The sequence below is a fragment of the Chionomys nivalis genome, chromosome 1 (assembly GCF_950005125.1).
Source record: "Chionomys nivalis chromosome 1, mChiNiv1.1, whole genome shotgun sequence".
Classification (NCBI taxonomy): Eukaryota; Metazoa; Chordata; class Mammalia; order Rodentia; family Cricetidae; genus Chionomys; species Chionomys nivalis.
In genome coordinates, this window is record NC_080086.1 from 143,633,897 (window position 1) to 143,657,024 (window position 23,128).

Below are 23,128 nucleotides of genomic sequence, written 5' to 3' on the forward strand. Positions count from 1 at the left end.
GGAGTCAAGTTCTGCAGGGACTTAAAAAGGCAAAATCACATAGCCATGGTATCTCCCATCAGATCCAGTCAGGAGTAGTATATATATCCTGGCATACTTCCTGCCTGCGTACCTCCCACTCACATGTGATCAATCACATCTGGTTCAGATTGGGCAAATAAACAGGACAAACAAGAACTTATTTATTTTTTTTATTGATTTTATTGAGCTATACATTTTTTTTCTGCTCCTCTCCTCTCCCCTCCCCTTCAATCCTTCCCATGATCTCCATGTTCCCAATTTACTCAAATGATCTTGTCTTTTTCTACTTTCCATGTAGATTAGATCCACATATGTCTCTCTTAGGGTCCTCCTTGTTGCCTAGGTTCTCTGGGATTGTGATTTGTAGGCTGATTTTCTTTGCTTTATGTCTAAAAACCACCTATGAGTGAGTACATATGATAATTGTCTTTCTGGGTCTGGGTTACCTCACTCAATACGATGTCTTCTAGATCCATCCATGCATGCAAATTTCAAGATGTCATCATTTTTTTTTCTGCTGTGTAGTACTCCATTGTGTAAATGTATCACATTTTCTTCATCTATTCTTTGGTAGAGGGGCATTTAGGCTGTTTCCAGGTTCTGGCTATGACAAACAATGTTGCTATGAACATAGTTGAGCACATGTCCTTGTGGTGTGATTGAGCATCCTTTGGATATATACCCAAAAGTGGTATTGCTGGGTCTTAAGGAAGGTTGTTTCCCAATTTTCTGAGAAATTGCCACACTGACATCCAAAGGGGGTTGTACCAGCTTGCATTCCCACCAGCAATGCAGAAGTGTTCCCTTTACCCCACATCCTCTCAAGCATAAGTTGTCATCAGTGTTTTTGATCTTGGTCATTCTTACAGGTATAAGATAGAATATCAGAGTTGTTTTGATTTGCATCTCTCTGATAGCTAAGGATGTTGAGCATTTTCTTAAGTGTCTTTCAGTCATTTTAGATTCCTTTGTTGAGAGTTCTCTATTTAGGTCTGTACCCCACTTTTTTTTCTTTTCTGTTTTTTTTGAAACTTTTTTTATTGAAAAAAATTTCCGCCTCCTCCCAGCCTCCCATTTCCCTCCCCTTCCCTCCACTCCTCTCTCCCTTCCTCTCCGTCCTCCCCCCTCCATCCAGGTCTAGGAAGGTGAGCATCCAAACTGGTTAGGCTCCCGCAAAGCCAGTGAACATGGGATGTACTCACTCATAATTGGTTTCTAGCCATAAATAAAGGACATTGAGCCTATAATTTGTGATTCTAGAGAAGCTAAATAAGAAGAACCTTCATCTGGCAATAGATGGGGATAGAGACAGAGACCTACATTGGAGCACTGGACTGAGCTCCTAAGGTTCAAATGAGGAGCAGAAGGAGGGAGAACATGAGCAAGGAAGTCAGGACCGCGAGGGGTGCACCCACCCACTGAGACAGTGGGGCTGTCTATTGGGAGCTCACCAAGGCCAGCTGGACTGGGACTGAAAAAGCATGGGATAAAACTGGACTCTCTGAACATGGTGGACAGTGAGGGCTGATGAGAAGCCAAGGACAATGGCACTGGGTCTTGATCCTACTGTACCCCATTTTTTATTGGATTATGTGTTCTTTTGGTGTCCAATTTCTTGAGTTCTTTGAATATTTTGGAGATCAGTCCTCTGTCCGATGTGGGGTTGGTGAAGATCTTTTCCCATTCTGTAGGCTGCTGTTTTGTCTTGTTGACTGTGTCCTTTGCTTTACAGAAGCTTTTCAGTTTCAGGAGGTCCCATTTATTAATTATTTCTCTCAGTGTATGTGCTACTGGGGTTATATTTAGGAAGTGGTCTCCTGTGCCATTGTGTTCAAGGCTACTTTCCACTTTCTCTTCTATGAGGTTCAGTGTGGTTGATTTTATGTTGAGGTCTTGGTCTCCCATTAACTTGCAAAGTGTATTGTTCTTATTCCTGTTATGGTCTCCCAGAGTTTGGGAGGTTAAAGCAGGAGGATCCAAAGTTTAATGTCATCCTTGACTACATAGCAAGTTCAAGGTCAGCCAGAGCTATATGAAAGCCTGTTACAAGCAAGCAAAAGCAGTCAGAAAAGGGTTTAGTGCCATGACTCAAGTCATTTCTGCTTGAGGGTGTTGACTGAGGTTTCTGTCCCACCAGGTCCCCAAACCATTTAGTCCCAAATAAACATACAGAGGTCTACATTAATTATAAACTGATTGGCTTATTAGCTCAGGCTTCTTATTAACTCTTATAACTTATATTAACCCATAATTCTTGTCTGTGTTAGCACGTGGCTTGGTACCTTTTTTGGCGAGGCAGTCACATCTTGCTTACTCTGTGTCTGACTTCCTCTTGAAAACCAGATGAATACACTTGAGAATTAAGATAGGGTCTTCTCTGACCACTGTGTTCCCTTTGGGAAAGGGCAGCAAACAGTTCAGGGGCTGCCCATCTCCTCTGCTCTTCCAAAGGAGCATTTCCGCTGTGAGGACCGTGTGTGGAAAGCAGCTGATCTGTCTTCACCCAAACAAGATAGGCCCCAGTGAAGAAGGTAAGAGCATCCAAGTGACTGTTACTGCCACTTAGGAGTGACTGCTTGTTCACAACTGTAATCCCACAATGTGAGCACCAACAGCCTGAAATAATAGTAATAGTTAAGATTTATTAGGTATTTACCATGTACCAGCCCCTGTGCTCTGTGAAGGATACAACTCATCTCTCTTAAATTCCCCTAACAACCTCATAACAACTTCATAAGCTGTGAGTCACTGACTTCTGTATCAGAAGATCAAAGCTTGGCCTGAGAAACTATCTCCAGTCATGAAGTTAGCACGCATCAGAACAAACCAGTCACTTCCATAATATGTTGTCTATCCAAGGGAAAAAGCTATTTTAAAATAAATTTTAAAAGATCAGAAAAGCTAGAGTTGTGTAGTCCTTCTACAGAAGCCAAGATAGTCAGGAGCCATCTGCCAAGTTCCAGAGAAGTGAGAGGGCCAGGGATTTCCCAATGCTCAAATTCATATTATCAGCAAGATTACTCAGCATGTGTCCCTACTCATTACCAAGTAGAAGAGATACAACCTGTTCAGAATCCAGAGCCACGCATCTCAAACTCTGTCATATCTGAGGCCCTTGAGCCTAAACAGTGTTTTCCTGGCCCCAGTCTGGGCACAGACAGCATGTGTGTGATCAAATAAGAGGCCAGCCAGAGCTATTCAGATCAAGCTGTAACCAATACATACTTGTAAATCTATCTAATGACTTTGAGGTAGTCATTGTGTAATCCTGAATCCAAATGTTCAGCTCTTTTGCCTGTGGCTGTTTTTTTGTTTGTTTGTTTGGTTGGTTGGTTGGTTTTGTTTAGTTACAATCCTTTGGCTTCCTTGAGAGATTGTAAGAATGGAGGCAGGGGGGGAGGCGGTGGCGGGGAGGAGGCAGAAATCTTTAATAAATGAATAAGCAAATAATCTAATTTAAAAATGGGGTACAGACCTAAATAGAGAACTCTAAAAAAAAAAAAAAAAAAAAAGAATGGAGGCAGGGTGTTGTTGTTGTTTGCCAAATTCTAGATGAAACAGGCTTCCAAAGTGCAAAACTAACTTGCTTCTTATTAACCTCACTTGTAATAGAAATGAAAAATGACAGCACAGGAAAAACGCATTGACCTGAATCAGTCTTAACAGAAAATTCCAAGTCCCATAATTCAAGTGCTAGGGCCTTTTAGTTTTAGGAGCATACATACCATCAGTGATGCCCACCCTCACTCTCTGCCAAAAATATTTCCTAGTCATCAGAATACCTCAAGACTGCTTCACGTTAATTTTAAAAATACACGGAGACAGGCACGAGTTGATCACATGATTCCTAAGCTTGGCCCTTCCTAGAAAGTGAAAGGTGAAAAACTAACCAGCACTTCAGCGCTTCAGGTGGAGCCCGAATTTTAAAGATTCCGCCAGGGGGTGGGGAAATTGTTCTGTAGGTGAAGTGTTTGCTATGCAAATGCGAGTTTGGCCCCAACATCAACATAAAAGCTGGGTGTCAGCAATTATCCTAGTGTGGAGGGCCAAAGACCAAGAGGATCCCTGGGACTTGCTAGCCAGCCAGTCAGGTTGTACCAGGGAGCTCCAGGTTCAGTGAGAGATGCCATCTCAAAATAATACTTACGATAAGGTGGAGAGAGAGCAAGGATCTCTTCATTTACATCGACTTCTGACCTCTACATGCAGTCACACACGTGTGCATGCATACAAACACACATAATCAAAGATTTCACGGCACTGGGTTTATCTATAAAACTTTTGTGGCATACTCAATCATTTGTTTCTAGTTTCACAATTGCTTTTTAAGTTTGGGGGAAATCTCAAGTTCTTTTATTTGATTACTTTTCAAGCAGTCGTTTGGTGGGGGGGGGTTATTTGTTTTGTTTTTTGTTTTCCTTTTTAAAGTATATATTGCGTGTCTGTGTTTGTGTGTGTTTGAGAGAAAGAGAGGGAGGGAGAGGGGGGGGGAGAGAGAGATGTGTGATGTGTATATGTGTCTGTGTGATGTATGTGTTGTGTCTGTGTGATGTGTGTGGAGGGGGAGCATACATATGGAAATCAGAGGGCAACCTTTCACCTTTTGGGGGGTTCCACAGTCTTTAGTGGTAACTGTCTCTTCTTGTTTCACACTAGAATGTTGGAGTGGGGTCAGGCCCTCAGAGTCTTTGGCGTTACCCAGGAGATGCTAATGTGCACTTCTAGTTGAGAACCAATGGTCTCAGGCACGTGGTGAAACAGCAGTAACTAAAGCCACACAGCTTGACAACATAGGGTGCTCCTCGGCTCCCTCTGTGACTGCATCTGACACCGCTGTAGTTCTCAGTGCTTTAACCAGGGGTCATCCAGACAGTAAACAATCCCTACGTGTGAGCAGGAAAGCAAGTGAGTCTATAATAGAGTGTTGTGATCTTCTTAAAGTCAATTTGAGGCCCTTTCCCTAGTAAGTGTGAACAACCTGTGGCCATAGATCACGTGTACTTTGCACAACTGTGGATGCATACAACACAAAATTGTAAACCAACTTAAAGCATAAGACTTACGTGTGTTTTTGTTTCTGCTTTTCAATTTTATCACTTGATTACAGGGTTCTCTGGTATGTGTTTTATAGATGACAACATCTGTTGCAAGGAGTCTGGTCTGCTGGAGAGCCAGGACTTTTTTCTGTTTTGTCTAAAGCTAGTTCTTCGATGCCTGCACACAGTACTTGACATATATATCCGACTTCCCGTAAACATCGGTTAATCTTGGTTATTTTCAACTTGGTTACTCATTCAATGCTTTTCTAGTTAGGATTACTTCATCCTCAACTTCTTTCTCCTTTGGAATCCAAGCTTGTCCTAAACTTATATTTCCTGAAGGGGAAAGGGAAAGAAAATTTATTTTAATGCAACTAGGAAAGATGTCACAGTGTATGTAAGTTTCAGATAAATGCGATTCACAGTGTCAGATTGACCTTTAGAGGGGAAAAAAATCCCTTTTTGGCAGGTGAGGGTAGCTTGGGTTACAAGGAAAGAAGAAGAACAAATGGGAACAGATCTGCATTAATAAATATTCAGATCGCGTCTACTCCGTGTCAGTGTTCCGAGGCGGTGTTGGTACACATGATGTTGGGTGACGGGATTGTGCACCCTCTCTCTTTTCACTTTAATTGCTTGCCTGAAAAGATCCCGACAGCTGCAAAGGTTGCTGCTCATCGCATTGTTGATAAGTCAGGAGCAATGTGCATGTGCAATTTGCTTCATTATTGCCCACTAATAACCAATACTGGAAAAGGCTTGAGCAACCAAAGCAGCCATAATTTGACATAATGGTTCTCTCTTCTTTCTCCCATTCCTTAACCATCCCACTGTAGAGTTAGCCACATCCGATGTGGCAGTGTGGGGGTTACTTTACTGTGGCTTTGTTGTTGTTCTGTAAGTTTAGTATAATAAAATCTAATGTAATTTTTTTTTAATCCAGGAAAACAAAGGCACAAAAGATTTCATGTTTCTCGGAAGAACTTTGAGTTAGCATTTCTGGTTGTTTAGAGTATTGGTTTTATTGTTTGTTTGCTTGAAGATTTGGTTCAGCTTTATTTACTGCCATTGAGTAGCAGTATCTGAATAGAAGAGAATTTCTTTCTCTCAGTTTCAGAAGGACTGGAGGTGGTCAGTTTAGGATGGGGCTTCATTTGCTCAGCCATACACACATCCTTGCTCTGCCTAGGATGACTTCCATTTATAAGATTTTCTCACGTTAAATTGATTCAGGAGTGGCAATCATTCGTCCAGTCACCCTAGAGGAAAACTGCTGCAAAGAAAGGTACATACCTTTCAGGAGACTTCCTTAAAGTGCTGTATCTTACTAACCAGAATGTAGACTCAATGTTTCAAGGAATGTAGAGAAATGTAGTCCTTGCACCAAGCAGCCATGTTCCAGAGCATCATGATGTAAAAATGAGTGAAATGCCTGTTGAACAGCATCTTTCAGCCCATGATAACTTTCATTTGCATGATAACTTTTAAATTTTTCTGTGCATCATCATGCTGCTGACTATCAAAGAGAGACAATTCACAATTGTGCAAGTCTTAATTTCAAAATACTTCGTGAGCAGCATGGCTCCATCTCACACTGGAGATTTACTCCTCATTTCCACTCTAGGATAAAAGTACTGTTCTTAGCAATATTTTGGAGATTAAAAAAAAAGACCCCTAACGCGTCCACAGCTAACACTGAGCACGGGCAGTTGGCTATGAAGTTGGCACATTGTCTTACCACCAAGAAGCAAGAACAGGGCTGGAGAGATGGCTCAGCTGTTAAAGGCTAGGCTCACAATCAAAAATATAATTAAGTAAGAACTAAGATTGAAACAAGAATGTAATTCCCTTAGAAAGCCTTGGAGACTCATATACGAGGTAGACTAACCACTGAATTAGGGACCCCGGCTTGACTCGTCCCACCCCACCCCAGCCTTTTATGCTCAGTTGTGAAATGTACCAGTCACTTGAGTTCAAATGCAGTGTGCCCCAGGCCTTTCCTTATTCCTGCTGAGCTGAGGATGGCTGTGTTTCCTAATGGCATCTTCAATCAATGCTTATTACTATGTGTAGCTCTTCTGAGGGCATGCGGTGGCTCTGCTGCCCTTTGGAATGTGGCTGGTGTGACGACAGTCTTACATGCCCTGTTCCTATCTGTATCAGGAGCCCTTTATCCCCTACCGTCTTCTCTGAAGCTCCAACTTTTTGGTTCTGTACAGCATCTTTCACACATGAGAAGCATGGAATATCAAATGTTTTTCCCAGTTCGGGGTTCTTTATCGTTGATAATAAGACTCTCACTCCACATGAGAAAAATCTTGTACTTTACCAAATCTTGTCTTTTGTGTCAGTTTCCCCCTCCACCTTCCCTCCCACTGTTCACTGTTTTCTAACACACGGATCATCTTAGCTGTTTCCCCAGTGGCTCTGCTTCATGTGTGAAACCAAGGCTGACCCTCAGAGAGCCTTTCAGCCCTTCCATGAGGAAGCTAGCTCTGCTGCATGCGTGCCCCTTTCCCACAGACCACTCCAGACCTCTTTCACAGGCCAGTTTCTTTCTCCTTCTGTTCACCTGCTCAAGCCATTTTCTAGTCAGACTCTCAGAAACTTTATTTCAAAAGCTTGCCCTGAGCCTCACAAAGAATCATGGCGCATTTCTGAAGCAGTTAGTATACTTGCTGGTTTATATAGAAGTATTGGTAGCTCTTTGTAGTGTGTGTGTGTGTGTGTGTGTGTGTGTGTACACCAACTGTACATATAAGTAGGTGATGTGCACAAGCTTGTGGAGGCCAGTGGTCAGCCTTGGGCATCAGCCACCTCCTTTGAGACAAGCCTGTCATTGTCCTGGAACTCACCAGTTAGACTGGCTGACCAGTGAGCCTCCAGATTCTTCTTATATCTGCTACTCCTGGGATTTTTATGTGGGTTCTGGTTATTTAACTCAAGTCTCAAGCTTGCAGGGCAAGCACTTTACCCACCGAGCTATCTTCCCAGCCATTGGATTATTGTTAACTGGCTGTTACAATCATCTTTCTGGCTCAGTTGTAAACTACTGACTTAGAATTTCCTCTAAGCGCAGGTGGATCTCTGTGAGTTCAAGACCAGTCTGGTCTACAAGAGCTAGTTCCAGGACAGGCTCCAAAACCACAGAGAAACCCTGTCTCGAAAAACCAAAAAAAAAAAAAAAAAAAAAAAAAAAAAAAAAAAAAAAAAAGAATTTCCTCTAAGCAAGGAGCACATGACAAGTATCCAGGATGTCTTTCAAGAAATGAATTCAATTTCTTTGATTCCACAAAGAAAGCCAGGGCTTCTAAAATCCAGGTCCCAACCACCTTTGTGTCACTGCCCTGCTGCCCACTGCCCAGCCTTCTAGCCTCCTCAAGTTAGACCGTCGGAAAACCCAAAAATTACCTACATGCAGTAGCTCTAGTCTTCATAGCCATCTTATGGGACTCTGGCAATATTTCTCAGCCTAGCACTGACATTTGAGGTCAGGTGGGTCTGTTGTTGTGAGGTTATCCGATTATGTGCGCTGTAGGAGATCCGTGGGATCCACTAGTACACACCCTCCGGTACCTCTGGACATTGCCGTCGCAGGGAATTGCCCACAGTTCAGAACCCCCTCAAGTATCTCTACTTTAAAAATCTATAAATAATGAGTATTGTCTGGTCAACCCTACTGCCCTTTTATAGTGCCCACAGATTTCCCCCAGTGCGTGCTGCCTTGAACTTAGAGCCACACTAGCTTCCCACCCTCACCTGTGAATGACTCACCATGGGCTCCAGCAGCTCCCTCTCGTATTTTGTCTCCTTTTGAACATGTGCTCCTGCTCTTGTCTGTCTGTGCAGGAACACAGAAGCTTACACTAGGTCTGTGCTGGCCCACATGATCTAGAGCTCCCTGGGCTGATGCTTATCTCTGAATCCCAAGAAATTTCCTTCTCACCCTGGTTGCTCATTCAGTTATTGAGCCTCCATCATGGTGGACACTAACGATCTAAGCCTTTGGCTTAGATTTGACTGCTAAGACCGAGTTTCCTAGCTAGTTACTATCTTAGTGGGTGACCAAAGGACTCTGAAGGATTAATGAAGAATTAGGAAACAGAACAGCAGAGCTTCAGCCCTTTGGCCATGCTGGTCACAGGCTGTGCTGCAGCTACAGTGTTTATGCATAAGTCAGCAGCTTCCTGAGCATTTTCTAGAGAGTTCCCGGTTCAGTCATGGTTTAGTCATTGACTGGTGGCAAGAAAACTCAGGCTCCACATGTGAACATGAGTGCTCTTTACTAGATGCTGTTGCTGTGTTGCACAGAGCCCCTGACTTTTAGATATTAAGCTCATAAAGTTTACAGCAACACTTAGCTGCATCTGGATTTCACAGTGAATTGGGAAAGGCAAAAGTCTCAAGTATAATTTGCACTAAGTTTCCTGTACTGGAAATTATGGCCTGGGAAAAGTTTCAAATGGCATGTCCATAAACTAAGGAAAAGTTGATCCATTCAAAGGCTGGTTACATACACTCGTATGGTTTTTTTTAAAGTTCAGTGCCAACAAGAAATATTTATTTCAGCATCTGAAGTAAACCAGCAATGAATTTTAAAAGTCAGTCTTTGTAAATTGTTGGTTCAACAAATTTAGTCTTTAAAAATAGAGTAAAAGGTACAACAAAAATGTACTGGGCTTATAAGACAGCTATAAAGTCCAGTGTTACAGCTGGGTGCCAGCAGCAAACTGACTTCACCTGCTGGTGATCCGAACACTGGCGCAGTAACCTCAGAACATGGGACCTTTGCTTCTAGCCCTGATGGTCCCAGCTTCATTTAAGGAAGCTTGTCCCAGAGGCTTGCATGCTTCCATGGCTTGTAGTTTCCCACATACCTACCCATTTCTTTTTTTCTGGCCCTCTCTCTTCCCACCCTTTTCTTGTGTTTGTGTTGGTGGCTTTCACTTGGTCTAGACTCTGCCTGCAGTGCTTAGTCATCATTCCCTGAGTGTCACTGGCTTGGCCTTGGCTCTTCAGTGGTGACGTGCCGGCGGAAGCCTGTGGGTGGAGGCACAGCTGGAACTTGTTGGCTCGGGATGTAACTGTAGGCTGATTATTTAATTAGGGAATCCGCAGATGTCAACATATGGGCTCTCTTTTCTCTACACCTGCTTAATGGAATCAGAAAAAAGAGTCCTGACTGGCTGCCAGCGTTCCGATACTGTTTCTAGCCTTGCTCTCTCCCCTCCTCTGTCCTTCCATCCATAGGCACTTGGTGACTTGCTTAGTTTGTCTTCATAACCACTTAAAGAGTTCTCTGTTTTAAGCTCTGAGCTTTCTCCATGCTATAGCTGGCATCTCTGAGTGCAGGGTTTTTCAGGGATTCAGCAAGGTTCAGCTTCTGGCTCTTGTGTCCCCACTATAGGCTCTGGAGATTGTAACTTTATCCAGGTCTCTTTATGTTCTCATATTCTTTTGTTATGTCCCCAAACACTGTTTGAAATAACATGTCTCCTGCCTCTGTCTCCTGTTTACTCCCCTTGGTGTTTTTTTCCTACCCACTACCACACTTTCTTGGGGCCCTGAGTGGTAAAGGAAACAACTGTGCTTGTTTTACCCAAACTCTTCAATAGTCCCATTGTGGAATTAATCGGCTGCCGCCCCCTGTGTGTATTTGTTGGGCACTGGAGAGCAAAGTGCTGCCGATGGGAAGAGTTGAGGTAAGCAAGGTGTTCCCTGTGGTGCTAGCAGGAGAAGAGGGGGGGTCTGACAGGCCCAACCCAGAATGCTGGGGGAGAGTGTGCTGACCAAAGTGACATCCGTCTTTGCAAGTTTAACAGCTGAGGGGAAGGATGGAAGCTGTACATCCATTCATTAGTATCAGAATCACCCAGAGATTACAAAAAACAGTGAGGGTTCTGGGCCTACTCTTCAAAATCACTTATCCTCCTGGGTGCGCACTGGACTCTCTGGGGTCCTCTACTGTTGCAGCCTGCAGCCCTCCCACCTCCATCCTTTTAGCCCCCTCCTGCAGCCCCCCCCCCCCCATTGTTGTGATGCATTTAAGCAGGAAGTGGTGTTTGGAAACTAGAACATGAAGAGGATCTCCCTCCGGACCAGAAGCACCTCCTTTGTTCACAGTGACTCCCAAACCTACAGATCACCGGGGAGGTTTGCTTAGTTTTGCTTGAGAGACGGCAGAGCTGTTTTCTGACTTTATTAAATTTTAAGTAATTCCAGGTATAAAGTCCCAGCAAGGCACAGTAACTAATGTCATAACCAAAGCCATGAGGTAATTACTGAGTGCTGGTTGACCCACCAAATAATACCAGTGGGGTTTTTGTTTTGTTTTGTTCTTTGTGGGCTTGAAGATGGCACTAGGAATGATTATTTATTAAAAATACCACACAACAAAAGCAAACAAACAGAAAGACAGTGTGCAAGTACACACCTGTAATCCCAGCACTCAACTCTGGAAGTAGAAGCAGGAGTTCAAGGTCATCCACTGTCAAGTAGTGGACCACAGGAGACTTCCCTCAAAAAAAAAAGGGGGGAAGGAAGAAAAAAAGAGAATGAGAAAAGTTAGAAGTCACAAGCATTGGTTGTCACTGGTTCCCAATGACAGAAACTATAACAGATGAACAGGGGCTTCAGGGCCGGAGCAAGGTGGCCTTGAATCTTCTACCACACACATCACATTTCTTATTCTTATTGACAGGAGTTGAAGTGTTCCTTCCCAGCCTCAACCATCACCTTCTATTGTTTTAATTTTAGTATTTATTTACATTTTTATTTGATCTTATTTTATTGGCTCCTGTTGTTTGAGGAACAATTGGAGCAGTGTTGTGACAATGAGGACTGGGCGATTCAGTTCAGTCCATGACCTTAATGATCACAACCAGGAAACGCTTTCGCTTTGTACCCCGTCCTCACCATAGAGTAAATACCTCCCTGAGATGATGACAGACACACCTGCTGTCAGCTGTTTACAGACTGCTGTTTTAGAAACTTAGCGGGACTGTCCCGGAGAAGAGACGGCCATAATCTGTGTCTTTTTCTGTTTGGTACTGCCTTGCCCCACTAGAAAGTGTAAGTTTCTCTTCCTGTCACTTGTCAGTCATATAGAAGTCGAAGAGTGTGGTTGTGTGTCATTGTGCATTGGCCACATGGTACAACTTGCCGAATCACCTGCTTGAGGAGCATCATGTGGATTGGAAAAATCAAATGTGTTATCTACAGACCCCTTTAAAGTGAATTATATCTCTGAGAAGCTGCAGCAGCATTTCCCATCCTCATTTCATTGGCACTCTGAACAAATAAGCCAGAAAAGTGTCTCGGAGATGCTGTGATACGGCCATTTCTCCTCTTCCTAGACTACTTACTGTAGCGGCCTACTATGTGCAAAACCATATCTGCATGGCACAGCGCATAGGATAAGGAAGTGTTTCTTTTTATTTGTACTATCTAGTGGTACCAGGTGATGGTGTTCCCTTGCCTCCATCACCTGTGGAGGAGACGCTGCCATCCTGGCAGAGCTGGGGGCATCCTACATGTCAGAACCAGTCTGCCTCTGGAGTCTTTTCCTTGTAGGGCGTTGAGCATCGCAAAGTTATGTTGCTGTCAGAGAGGGAGAAGTAATGAAAGCAGCTATTATACTTTTACTGAATGTGAAGTGCTCGCCAGCGTAATTAAAATCCATAAAATAGCAAGTCATGATCACCACAGAGGAGTCAGCAAGTGACAGGACACATGCTTATTTGGGACCAGCATTTGATGGGGGTTCTCCAGGAGCCTTGTCTCTCCTGACTTGCACCAAATACATCGTTTCATTCACAAAACTTTGGTGGATGTTTGTTCTAATTAAGGTTGTCTTGAAGAATAATTTAATCTAAAAAGAAGGTTGAGGCCTGGGGGTATTTGTCCAGAATGTGCATTCTAGAGAAAGTGGCAGGAGTGCTTTATCCCTAAGGAGCTTCAGTGGTTGTTTTGTTTCAGAGAAGGTGACATTGGAAGTTTCCAGAAGTCTGCCTCCAACTTATAACTTAAGGCAATGCAAGCATAAGTCAAACATAGGTTATAGAATATGTTGAAACAAAATAATATAGAATTTCAGAATCTTGCCTTGCAAACAGTGTTGAACATGCTGCATGCTCTGTCAAACAAGATTGCCATGCAACAACATTTCAGATAAGCATCAGGGAGCTGTAGCATGCTGTAGAAGATACTTGACCCCTTCTTCAGAGTGATAATGAACCCTTCCTGTGTTGCTATGGCAAAACAGTAGAGAGGCTCAACTTATTGGGAAAAGAGTTTTGTTGTGACTCACAGTTCTAGAACTTCAGCCTGTGGTTGACAGGTCACATGCTTTTAGGCCTCTTACAGCAGAACCACATACTGAGAAGAAGCAGCTGATTGGGATGTGCTGTCCTCATCCAGCCTGGGAAGCTAGAGAAGGAGGACAGGTTCTCATCATCCCCAGTGACCTGACTTCCTTCCACTAGACCCCACCTCCAAAAGATTTCAGCACCTTCTAACTATACCACAGACGAAGGACCACACCTTCAACACACAAGCCTTTAGGGAAACCTCAAGATCCAAGTTACTTCAAGCTTGAAGTAGAAAAGTATAATATAAATGTATATACCTGCACATGCATGTGTGTGTGCCTGCGTGCACGCACACACACACACACAGACACACACTAATAAAAGAAAAAAAATTAAAATCAGGATAACTTGAGAAAGCAACATTTCGAATAATTTTAGAAAGTAATAACAGTAATGACAGAGGGTGACTAGAAGACGGTGTGTAGAAAGACTGTTTGATTGGAAGCCAGGAACAAGAGCAAAGAGAAGATGAAAGATGGCTCCTAATAGTGCTCATTTGCTTCAGAATAACTCCGTGTGACCACATGTCACAAAAGAGCAGCTCCCCATCCATCCCTAGGACCAAGTTCAAATTGTTTGGTGGGAACTTGAGAAACTGTCCACTGGGTTTTTGTTTTTGATTGTTTTTCTAACTTCCTTTCTTGCTTTCACAATTCCTGTCTCCAGCCTCATCTACTCTGGCACAGCAGTCACCATCTGCATCCACGGTGTGTCTAGCATGCCAGTGGCAGTTTATGTAGACAAGACATTTTCCCCTCTGAAGTGTGGTTCTGGAGACTCCCCTTCAGCAAGCACGTTCTGCACAGAAAAGCAAAGATGTGTTGAGATTACAGTAGATTTGGATAAGTCTTAAGGGTTGTGTTTGAAAACTATTTCTCCCTCATGCCTTTAATCCCAGTACTCGGGAGGTAGAGGCAAGTGGATCTCTGAGTTCAAGTCCATCCTGGTCTACAGAGTAGTTCCAGGATGGCCAGGGTTACACATAGAAACCCTGTCTCGAAAAACCAAAACAGAGGAGGAGGAAAAAGAAAGAAGAGGAGAAAATTTAAAAGGAAAAAGAAAATCATGTCCCTTGAGAATGCCTTCCTTGTATCTTGACAGCTACTGAGTTTATCCCTAAACCAGCGATCAGACCGCAGCCTCAGCTGCGGTTAAAGTAACTGGGGCTAAGAAGGGGAGGGAATGTGAATTACTGATCTGTTCCCATCTGCTCTGCCAAAACCCTGAGACTGGGCTTGATGGAGCCTTTCAGAGACTCTTTGTCTCTTGTTCCTAATTCAGCTTTCAAGGGTTTACAGTGGCAGAGACCCAAGGAAGGAAGATTTCTGAATAGAGTTAGTTCCCTGGAATTCTTGGCACAGGAAAAATGATAGAGTGAACGTGAGATTCTTAACGTAATGAATGAGGCTGCTGGCTCTGCTGCCCAGGTGTATAGTCTGAGGGTCAAAAGCAGTGTTAATCTGATTATTTTGCCACCCCTGTTCTCCCTCTGCCATCACCTGTTAGACCACATTGGAGTTGTGTATCTCGGGTCACCATATGCAGCAAACACTTTGTTGCAAAGGTACTCAAAACACCAGACATCAGAGCAGTTACTGCCACCTGCAGCCGAGACTTCTGATCATGGATGGTGTGGATGAGGTTTTAATGAAAAGAAATTAGTGTGAAATGCTTTAACCTTTCTTCATGAAAGCAATACACAGTGACCCCCCTGCCCTATATATTGTTATATAATCATTTCTTTTGCATATATTTAAGAAATGATTTCTCCGCATGTGAAACCTGAGGCGATGCTTCTGGTGTGAGGACTGCACTCATTACTGGTCTGTACTGGAGACGCAGCATTGTGAGGTGTCGCTGTGCTGTGACAGTCTGCCTCTTTGAGGGGAGAGCCCCGGTGAATGTGCTGTTTGTTGATGCTGAAGCACTAAGAGAATTTCTAATTAAGTCTAGAAAAACTATAGTCAATTCATTATACATTCACAAAGGAGAAGAGCTCTCCAGAATATGAATCTGGACTCAGAAGTGTTCAGTGAGCAAGAACAATACTCCATAGATTTTCAAATTGATGGAGCTTTTCAATGTAAACTAATTTGTTCCAGTATTGAAGTGAGCATAATTAACAGAGGCTTGCTTTCTTAGGCCGATTAACCACGGAAACCATGCCAGCATTGTAACTGTATGCAGTGAAAACCAGTATTTATGAGGGGGTTGTGCAAGAGCTTGTGTGACAGATGGGCGTTTTATCGCTGTTGATGTTTGGAATTTCTTGAAAAGCAATGTAATATCTTGTTTTTATGAATGAATGGACAAATCATTATGCTTTGTGGACTGAGCTTTCCTATTCTAAATTAATCTTTTTCTCCTTTAACCTCTGTTACTTTATGTTAGGGATCCTCATATATTCTGGTGTAAAAAAAAATCCTAAAAAAATCGTCATTGTGTTTTATTGCAGATACAGATCCACGTGTTTTAGAGAAGCAAGAACTGCAGCAGCCGACCTACGTTGCCCTCAGTTACATTAATAGGTAAGCCATCCCAGAGGACAGCTGCTGTGTGCTGCTGCGTTCTTGTTAGATATATCTTTTCACCAGTAAATGCTTGCAGTTTAAAAATGTGCAGATTAGATCATTTTAAAGCAACCTCTATGTGGAGATTTCTTGTTTCTCTGTTGAGGGATATAGATTGTAGCCCACTGTGAATATGTCTGATTTACAAGCTCATTTTGGAAGTATTTGTATGCAGGGTTAGAACATGCTCTTTTGACTTCATGGGGCAGTGTGAGAGATTAGTGGATTTATGTTTGAGTGAACCTTTTAAATCTTGGGGTGAAAAGGTACTTTTTTATGAATTGAAAACATAGTTGGAATATCAGAATATATTGGACTCTAACAAACTGAAATCATTTAATTTCAGAAAGTCATTTTGTAGCAGCTCATCTTTTTAGTAGAAACACTGTCAGCAGCTTCCCCGTGTGTATAGAGCAACATGAGTTTTCACTTAGATTGATTCAGAGCCTAACTTGAGAGAACTGTTTGTGCTTAAATATCAAACCTAAAAGAAGACTTAGTGTTTTGGCCAACTCAAATAATTAAGGAGACAGTAATTTGAGGGCAAGAACTCAGAGTCACCTTTGGGTTAAGAAAATACACACTCTCAAAGCAAAGTGGAGAGAGTAAGAGCGAAATTAGTTTTTAATGAGCATGAGAACTCTCTGCCCATAACTCAGTGGATGTGTTTCTACTGGCTGACCCTTTCCCATAAGGCAAAGATCTTTTTCATTCTCTTGGTACCAGAGCATGAACCATGGTCCGGAGAGGAAATCTGCCAGTGAATTATCTGCACTCTTCATGTAGGTGTCATTTTGGGGAAGGTAGTTCATTCCTGCCCCGCCATAGCTGTGAGTCAGTCACCTGTGCTCAGCTTCAGGTACTTACGATGAGGCAGCCTCTAAATGCTTGTCATTTTCGGATTTCCTGCTTGTCGGGCTTTTCAAAGAGAAGCATAAGATGTCTCTAGTCTTTTATCAGCCATATTTTTGACATATGTTGTTAGAATACTTTAATAATTGCATCAGATTAAATAAAGATATCTGAGTTTTTCACAGATCGTGTGCAATTTCCAGTACTTAGCAAGAGAGCTGAAAATCTTTAGTTATATTCATAGAACTGTACTGATGGTGACAGATCTAGTCTAAAGGAGCAGACATTTCTAGTAGTCTAGCAAGCTCACTGGTGACCTTTCTATGAAGAAAATATGTGTAAGCTTGCCAGGTCATCAATGCCAAACAAAAGGCTCTTGTGGGAGACGCGTTGTGCTGAGGACTTAGTACTCCTCAAGTGGTAGACACTCCGGACGTTCGTTTGTTGGGAGTAAATAAAAACCTACTGGAGGAACAAAAAGGAGGTTCAAACAGTTGAGAGCTGCAAAGCTGGCCATAATGCAAAGAAGAGCAACTTAAGTCTTGGGGCCTTAAGGAGAAAAGAGAGGCATAGTGCCAGCGTCTAGACAGAGCCACTGCTGGTGGAGAAAGAGAGCTCTGAGGCTGGAGAAATGCCGGCTCCGCAGCAGTATCCTGACTGTGATGGAAAAGCACTCTCCTCTATTTCTTTCTTTGTTTTTGTTGTTTTGTTTTTTGGTTTTATTTTGTTTGTTTGCTTGTTTGGCTTTGTTTTGTTTTGAAATAGGATCTTGTTATGCTGCCCCTAGAACTGGAAATCCAAGCCAAACTGGCCTTGAACTTGAAGCAGACTTTCTTTTATAAATGATAAAGGTGAAGGTTACAGAGATGGCCCAATCAATAAATGCCTGCCTTGCAAACACAAGGACTTGAGTTCAATCCCTAGAACTCCTTTAAAGAAGCGAGTGTGATCAGGCAGACTCAGAGTCCCAGCACGTAGGTCCCAGTGGAAACGGGCTCACTAGTTCACACTCACGGTCCCAGCACTTAGGTCCCAGTGGAAATGGGCTCACTAGTTCACACTCACAGTTCCAGCACTGTGTATTCCAGTGGAACAAGGAGAATGTCCAGCCCTCATTTGGTGAGTTCCAGATTAATGAGAGCCTGTCTCCACAAACAAGGTGAATGGCTCCTGGAAAACAACATCTAAAGCTAAACTCTGACACACACACACACACACACACACACAGAGGAATGAATAAATAAGAAAGTAAATAAATGTAATTTTTAAAAGTCAGATGATAGTACCATTGGGGGATTTGTATCCAAACCTGAGTAGTAGGTTCCAGAATCAAACCATTGTGCAGTCAGATTTATTGGGATATCAGAGACAAAAAAGGAAGAAAAGAAGAAAATATTGAAGAATAATGTTGCAAAGACAATAGGACACCTAATCAGAGAGGTAAAAGACGTAAACTAATATAGAACAGTCACCACATCCCGTCTAAGCTCAGAGAGAATGATGGAGGCTGTAGAAGCTAAAACCTCTAAATGAGGCATCCGTGAATTTCTTCGCAAGGTGCTGCCATATCACAGTCAGAGCTGGTCGTGTAAGGTGTGAACCCCAGCATAGCAGCTGTCAGCTACAGTGGGGATGGACACCTTGGCTCTGTAGCCAATAGGAAAGGGCAGACAGAGAGACTCTGGGCAACCCTCTTCCACCATTATTCACCCAAGAGGTTGAGATGGATGAACTGCTAAGGGAAACAGAGGAACGTCCACCAAAAGCTTGCTGAAAAGCATGTGCTGTTCTTGGATGTTTCTTCAGGTTGTTGTCTGAGCAGTTCAGGTAGCTACCTTAAAGAGAGAAGGTAACTTTGGGGCTTTTTTGAGACAGGGTCTCACTATGTAGCTTTGGCTGTACTGGAACTTACTGTGTAGACCAGCCTGGCCTTGAACTCACAAAAATCTGCCTGCCTCTACCTCTGAAGTTCTGGGATTAAAGGTGTGCATCACCACTCCTGGCTACACGGTAACTTTTTAATCGCTTATGACTCTACAGAAATAGGTGTTGGAGATAGCATTAAAGATATAATAGTGTCTCAACCATCCCAGATAAAACCGGACTCTCTGAACATGGCGGACAATGAGGGCTGATGAGAAGCCAAGGACAACGGCACTGGTTTTTTGATCCTACTTCATGTTCTGGCTTCATGGGAGCCTAGCCAGATTGGATGCTCACCTTCCTAGACCTGGATGGAGGGGGGAGGACCTTGGACTTCCCACAGGGCAGGGAACCCTGACTGCTCTTCGAACTGGAGAGGGAGGGGGAGAGGAATGGGGGGAGGGGGAGAGGAGGGGGGAGAGGGAGAGGAGTGGGAGGAGAGGGAGGGAAATGGGAGGCTGGGAGGAGGCGGAAATTTTTTTTTCAATAAAAAAAAGGAAAAAAAAGATATAATAGTGTACATGGCCAAGGTTGATAATTATTCTGTGTTCTCTCCAATATTAATAATATTTTTATTAAGATAACATACATTGAAATTTCCAAATCCATTTAATTTTCAAATACATACAGCATTTGGTATAAGATGCAAAGGCTCCTCATGCCAGACTGAGAGTTAGTGCTATCTTGTGCTCCATTCTCGTCGTTTGTTGCTGAATGAAAGTCTAATGTCTATCTGCATTACAGCTCCAGTTCTCTGGGTAAGACTCCCCTGCACTGCTTGCTGCAGTGAGCTGTCAATTTGACCTCTAAAAATGATTTTAATTTGCTTTAATGTTCACTCTGAAGGTTGAATCACAGTGTTCCCTGGGACATTAATTTCAGGAGGGCTTCAAGAGCCCTCCCACATGGCCGCTTACCCTCAGGAGGACAGTCTGGGCTGTAATGCTGGGGACCCTGAGTTAAGTGAAATAGATCGCTAAGCTGGATATGATGTTGCACACCTGAGACCCCAGCAATTGGGAAGCTGAGGCAGGAGGATCACAAGTTCAAGGCCAGATGACTACAAATCATTCCCTATCCCAGTTCGAAGTTTTCTGCACAGCAGGGCGCATCATTTCCTCTTCCTCTGTGCCTGATATCCATTTTCAAGCTCTAAATGGAATGATATCATTCTGATGTGGTTCTTGGGTACTTTTTGCCTGAGGCGCCTAATGGGACTCGGGTTCTGAAAACATCATTTGAGGTTGCTAAATGGTTTATCACTTCCACCCCCCTCCTCGGCTTCCCCAAGGAATGAGGTTTTATACAGAACAGCTTTCTGTTCTTTTTTGTAATTCAAAATGCAGAACTGCCTTTCTTCCCCCTCATGATCAGCTAGAGAAAAGGAAGACAGAATTATGCCCAAACGTGCTCCCTCCAGTTGCCTTCTAATTTTTGTGCTTGAGAATAACCTGTGTTTTCATCATGAGGTGTCTTTTCCCTTCCTCTTATCTAGACATGATGCAGAGTCAGGCTGCCTATCTCTGCGTTCTGTCTGCTGTTCATGAGCCATGTGGCAGATGGCTCACCCCTGCCTGTTTCCCTCATCCATAGCAATTCCTTCATTGCTGTACTGAAATGATTGATTTGCATAAAACAAATGTCAGCACCCATGACATAGTGATGCTGTGTGAACAAAGACCTTGTCCTTTCTCTGTTTGAGCAGTATTGAAAGAGATGGTAGCAGAAAGAGTATGGCTTTGGAGGAGGCCAGAATAATTTACTCGATGAAATAAACCTCATGAATCCAGGAGTATTTTCAGTTCCCACCCTCCAGGACAGTGGTGACCCTCCGTGATTTTTACTGAAAGAACGTATACATTTTCTTGAGTAATAAGTAAGTGATTAAATTATTCTGAAAACTGTAAGAATTCTTCTGTAAAAATTGCCCATGTTCATAGAAGAATCTTTGGGGGGAACTTCAACTCAGCATTCTTCCAAATTACAACATAAAATTGCACTAAGCAATGGCTATCACTAATTGTCTCACCAAAAGCAGCTAGAGAAATTATATGATATAATGACTTTCAGGCTCTAGACTGTAGGTAGTTCAAAACTGATCCCCGAAAGAAAGGCAGCTCTAGGGGTCATCACCACCTGACACTTAGGAAGGTGTCCTTACTGTAGTGTGAAGGGTGAGGCTCGAGCAGAGTCACTCCTCAGAGCTGAGAAGCTAAACATCAGAGCTGAGGTTAGAGCTGTGGCTGCTGTGGGTGCTGTGGTTCCTGGGTGGGCACGTTTGGATATTGTGTGCATTTGTGTATGGCTGGGGAGAAGATGACTGGAAAGGGGGCTGCTACAGATGTTCTAGCAAACCGCATGAGGGATGTGTTAGTTACTTGCCAACTGTTGCCATCGTGCGCCACCATGACCAGGGCAACTTACAGTTCCAGAGGATAGAGCAGAGGCAAAAGGTGGCAGCCATGGCAGTTGGCACAAGAAGTTGAGGGCTCATCTCTTCACTAAAAACACAAAGCAGAGAGAGTCAGAGACAGAGGAGAGAGGAGAGAGAAGAGAGGAAAGAGAGAGAGGAGACAGGAGAGTAGTGGAAATGGCAGATGGCTTTGAAAACTTGTAGCCCGCCTCCAATGACACACCTCCTCCAGCAAGGCCAGCCTTTCTAAACCTACCCAAAAAGCATCACCAGCAAGGGACCAAGTATTCAAACATCTGAACCTATGTAGGATATTCTCATTTAAACCACCACAGGTCCTCCATGAGACCAGGCTGGAAATACACTGCACATGGTCAGGATGAGCATGCCCTGTGGAGTGGGAATATCCCACCCTCATCAGCACGGAAACATGCTGGTACTCTATAATCATGTTACTGATATCAGAAGGGTCTCAAACAAGAAATAAATACTTTGTCCTAGGAGCAATAGTGCTTGAAGTCAAGATCCCATAAGACCCTCAGAGGAGGCGGACCGAGCTAGATGGTCTTCAGATATAGTTGGGGTTCTACAAATTTGACCTAATCAAATATTGATTTGGTCAGTTCAGATTGATCAGCCTAGATTGAACTAGCTACTAAAGGAAAACCCAGCAGACTTCATGGTGATGCTCAGTGCCACAGCATCTGGTGTGCACTGAGAAACCACTAGACGAGCAGTTTTCCCTGAGATAAGGGAACAGACCTCAGTAGTGCGCGATCTGGGAGGACTAAATGGTGCTTGAACGAAAAGACTTGAAAGCAACATCACCATGTGCTCAAGGATTCGGAATAAAAACACACTGAACAAGACCTTGTTTTGAATAAAAATAAAATGAGTCTGGATTCTTTGTTTTGATTTCTCCTTCTACTAGAATGCAAACTGTTTAATGAAAGCTTTCTCTTTTTTTTTTTTGCCCCCTTCTCACTCCAAAACCTCACCTAATCCTTCCACCTCTTGCTCTTGCTTTTTTAGTTGAACCAATTTTTGCCAAGTTATAATCAGTCGTAGACTTGTAGAATGCTCTGTAATTAGCAGCTTGCACTAGCTTTTCCCATTTATACAAATAAGACTGAAGCATTTGATTTTTAAATCTAAGAGCACAGTTTTTTTTTTTTGTCATAAACCCCCTGTTTATGGTCTTCTAAGAGCAGTCACGTTTATTGCAGCACAAGCCATGATATCCTAGCTCTCTCCTCTTCCTACAGATCCGAAGTCTCTGCTATGTGCCCCAGCCCCAGACTGAAGCTTGTGGCCTAATGCATGCCATAAACGTGTTACATGCTGTTAGGTCTCAAATGCCAGACATTGAGCTACCATTTTCTTAGCCCGCGTTTTATGGACACCCACTGAAACAAAGCTGAGATGACTGCTTGCCAAATTTTCCCTGTAATGTCTCTTTCCCAACCCGGCCTGTTCACTCTGCTGTGCAAGAAGCATATATATATACATATTCTTGTGGGACCCTGGGAAGCTGAAAAGAGAGCCCCCCTCTGGTGTTCTGGCTTGTTCCAACAAAATTTTGTTGTGTTGCTTGCAGAAAACCCACTGTGGGAAAGTCGAAGCGGCAGAGCTTTGCAGGTGATAGACACACCAGGCCCGGCCCTCTAGCCCCCGGAGCTGACGGCTCTGAGGCAGTCTGTTCTCTCAACAGGTCGCTCACACGTTTACCCTGCTTCAGGCTACTCTATTTTAGTCTCTCTTGTGTTTACTCATCAGTATTTCTCACCAATCTTCACATCTTTGAGTCCAGTTCTAAGCTATGTGGCTTTTTAAAATTATTTTTAATACATTTTTTTTGAGATTGGATTTTTTTTTTTTCAAAACAATTCACTGCTGCTAAAAAAAAAATCTAGAAACAATGATGGATTGTCTCTTGCTTTC

The 23,128-nt window shown here is 43.2% G+C and overlaps 1 protein-coding gene across 1 annotated transcript in view; it reads left to right on the plus strand.

Annotated features, from left to right (window-relative positions):
• Jazf1 (JAZF zinc finger 1) overlaps window positions 1-23,128 on the plus strand; it is a 309,997-nt gene that overhangs the window by 158,522 nt on the left and 128,347 nt on the right. The window contains exon 2 of the mRNA XM_057787211.1: window positions 15,885-15,957. Coding sequence (XP_057643194.1) covers window positions 15,885-15,957 — 73 coding nt within the window. The remainder of the gene's footprint in view (window positions 1-15,884; window positions 15,958-23,128) is intronic.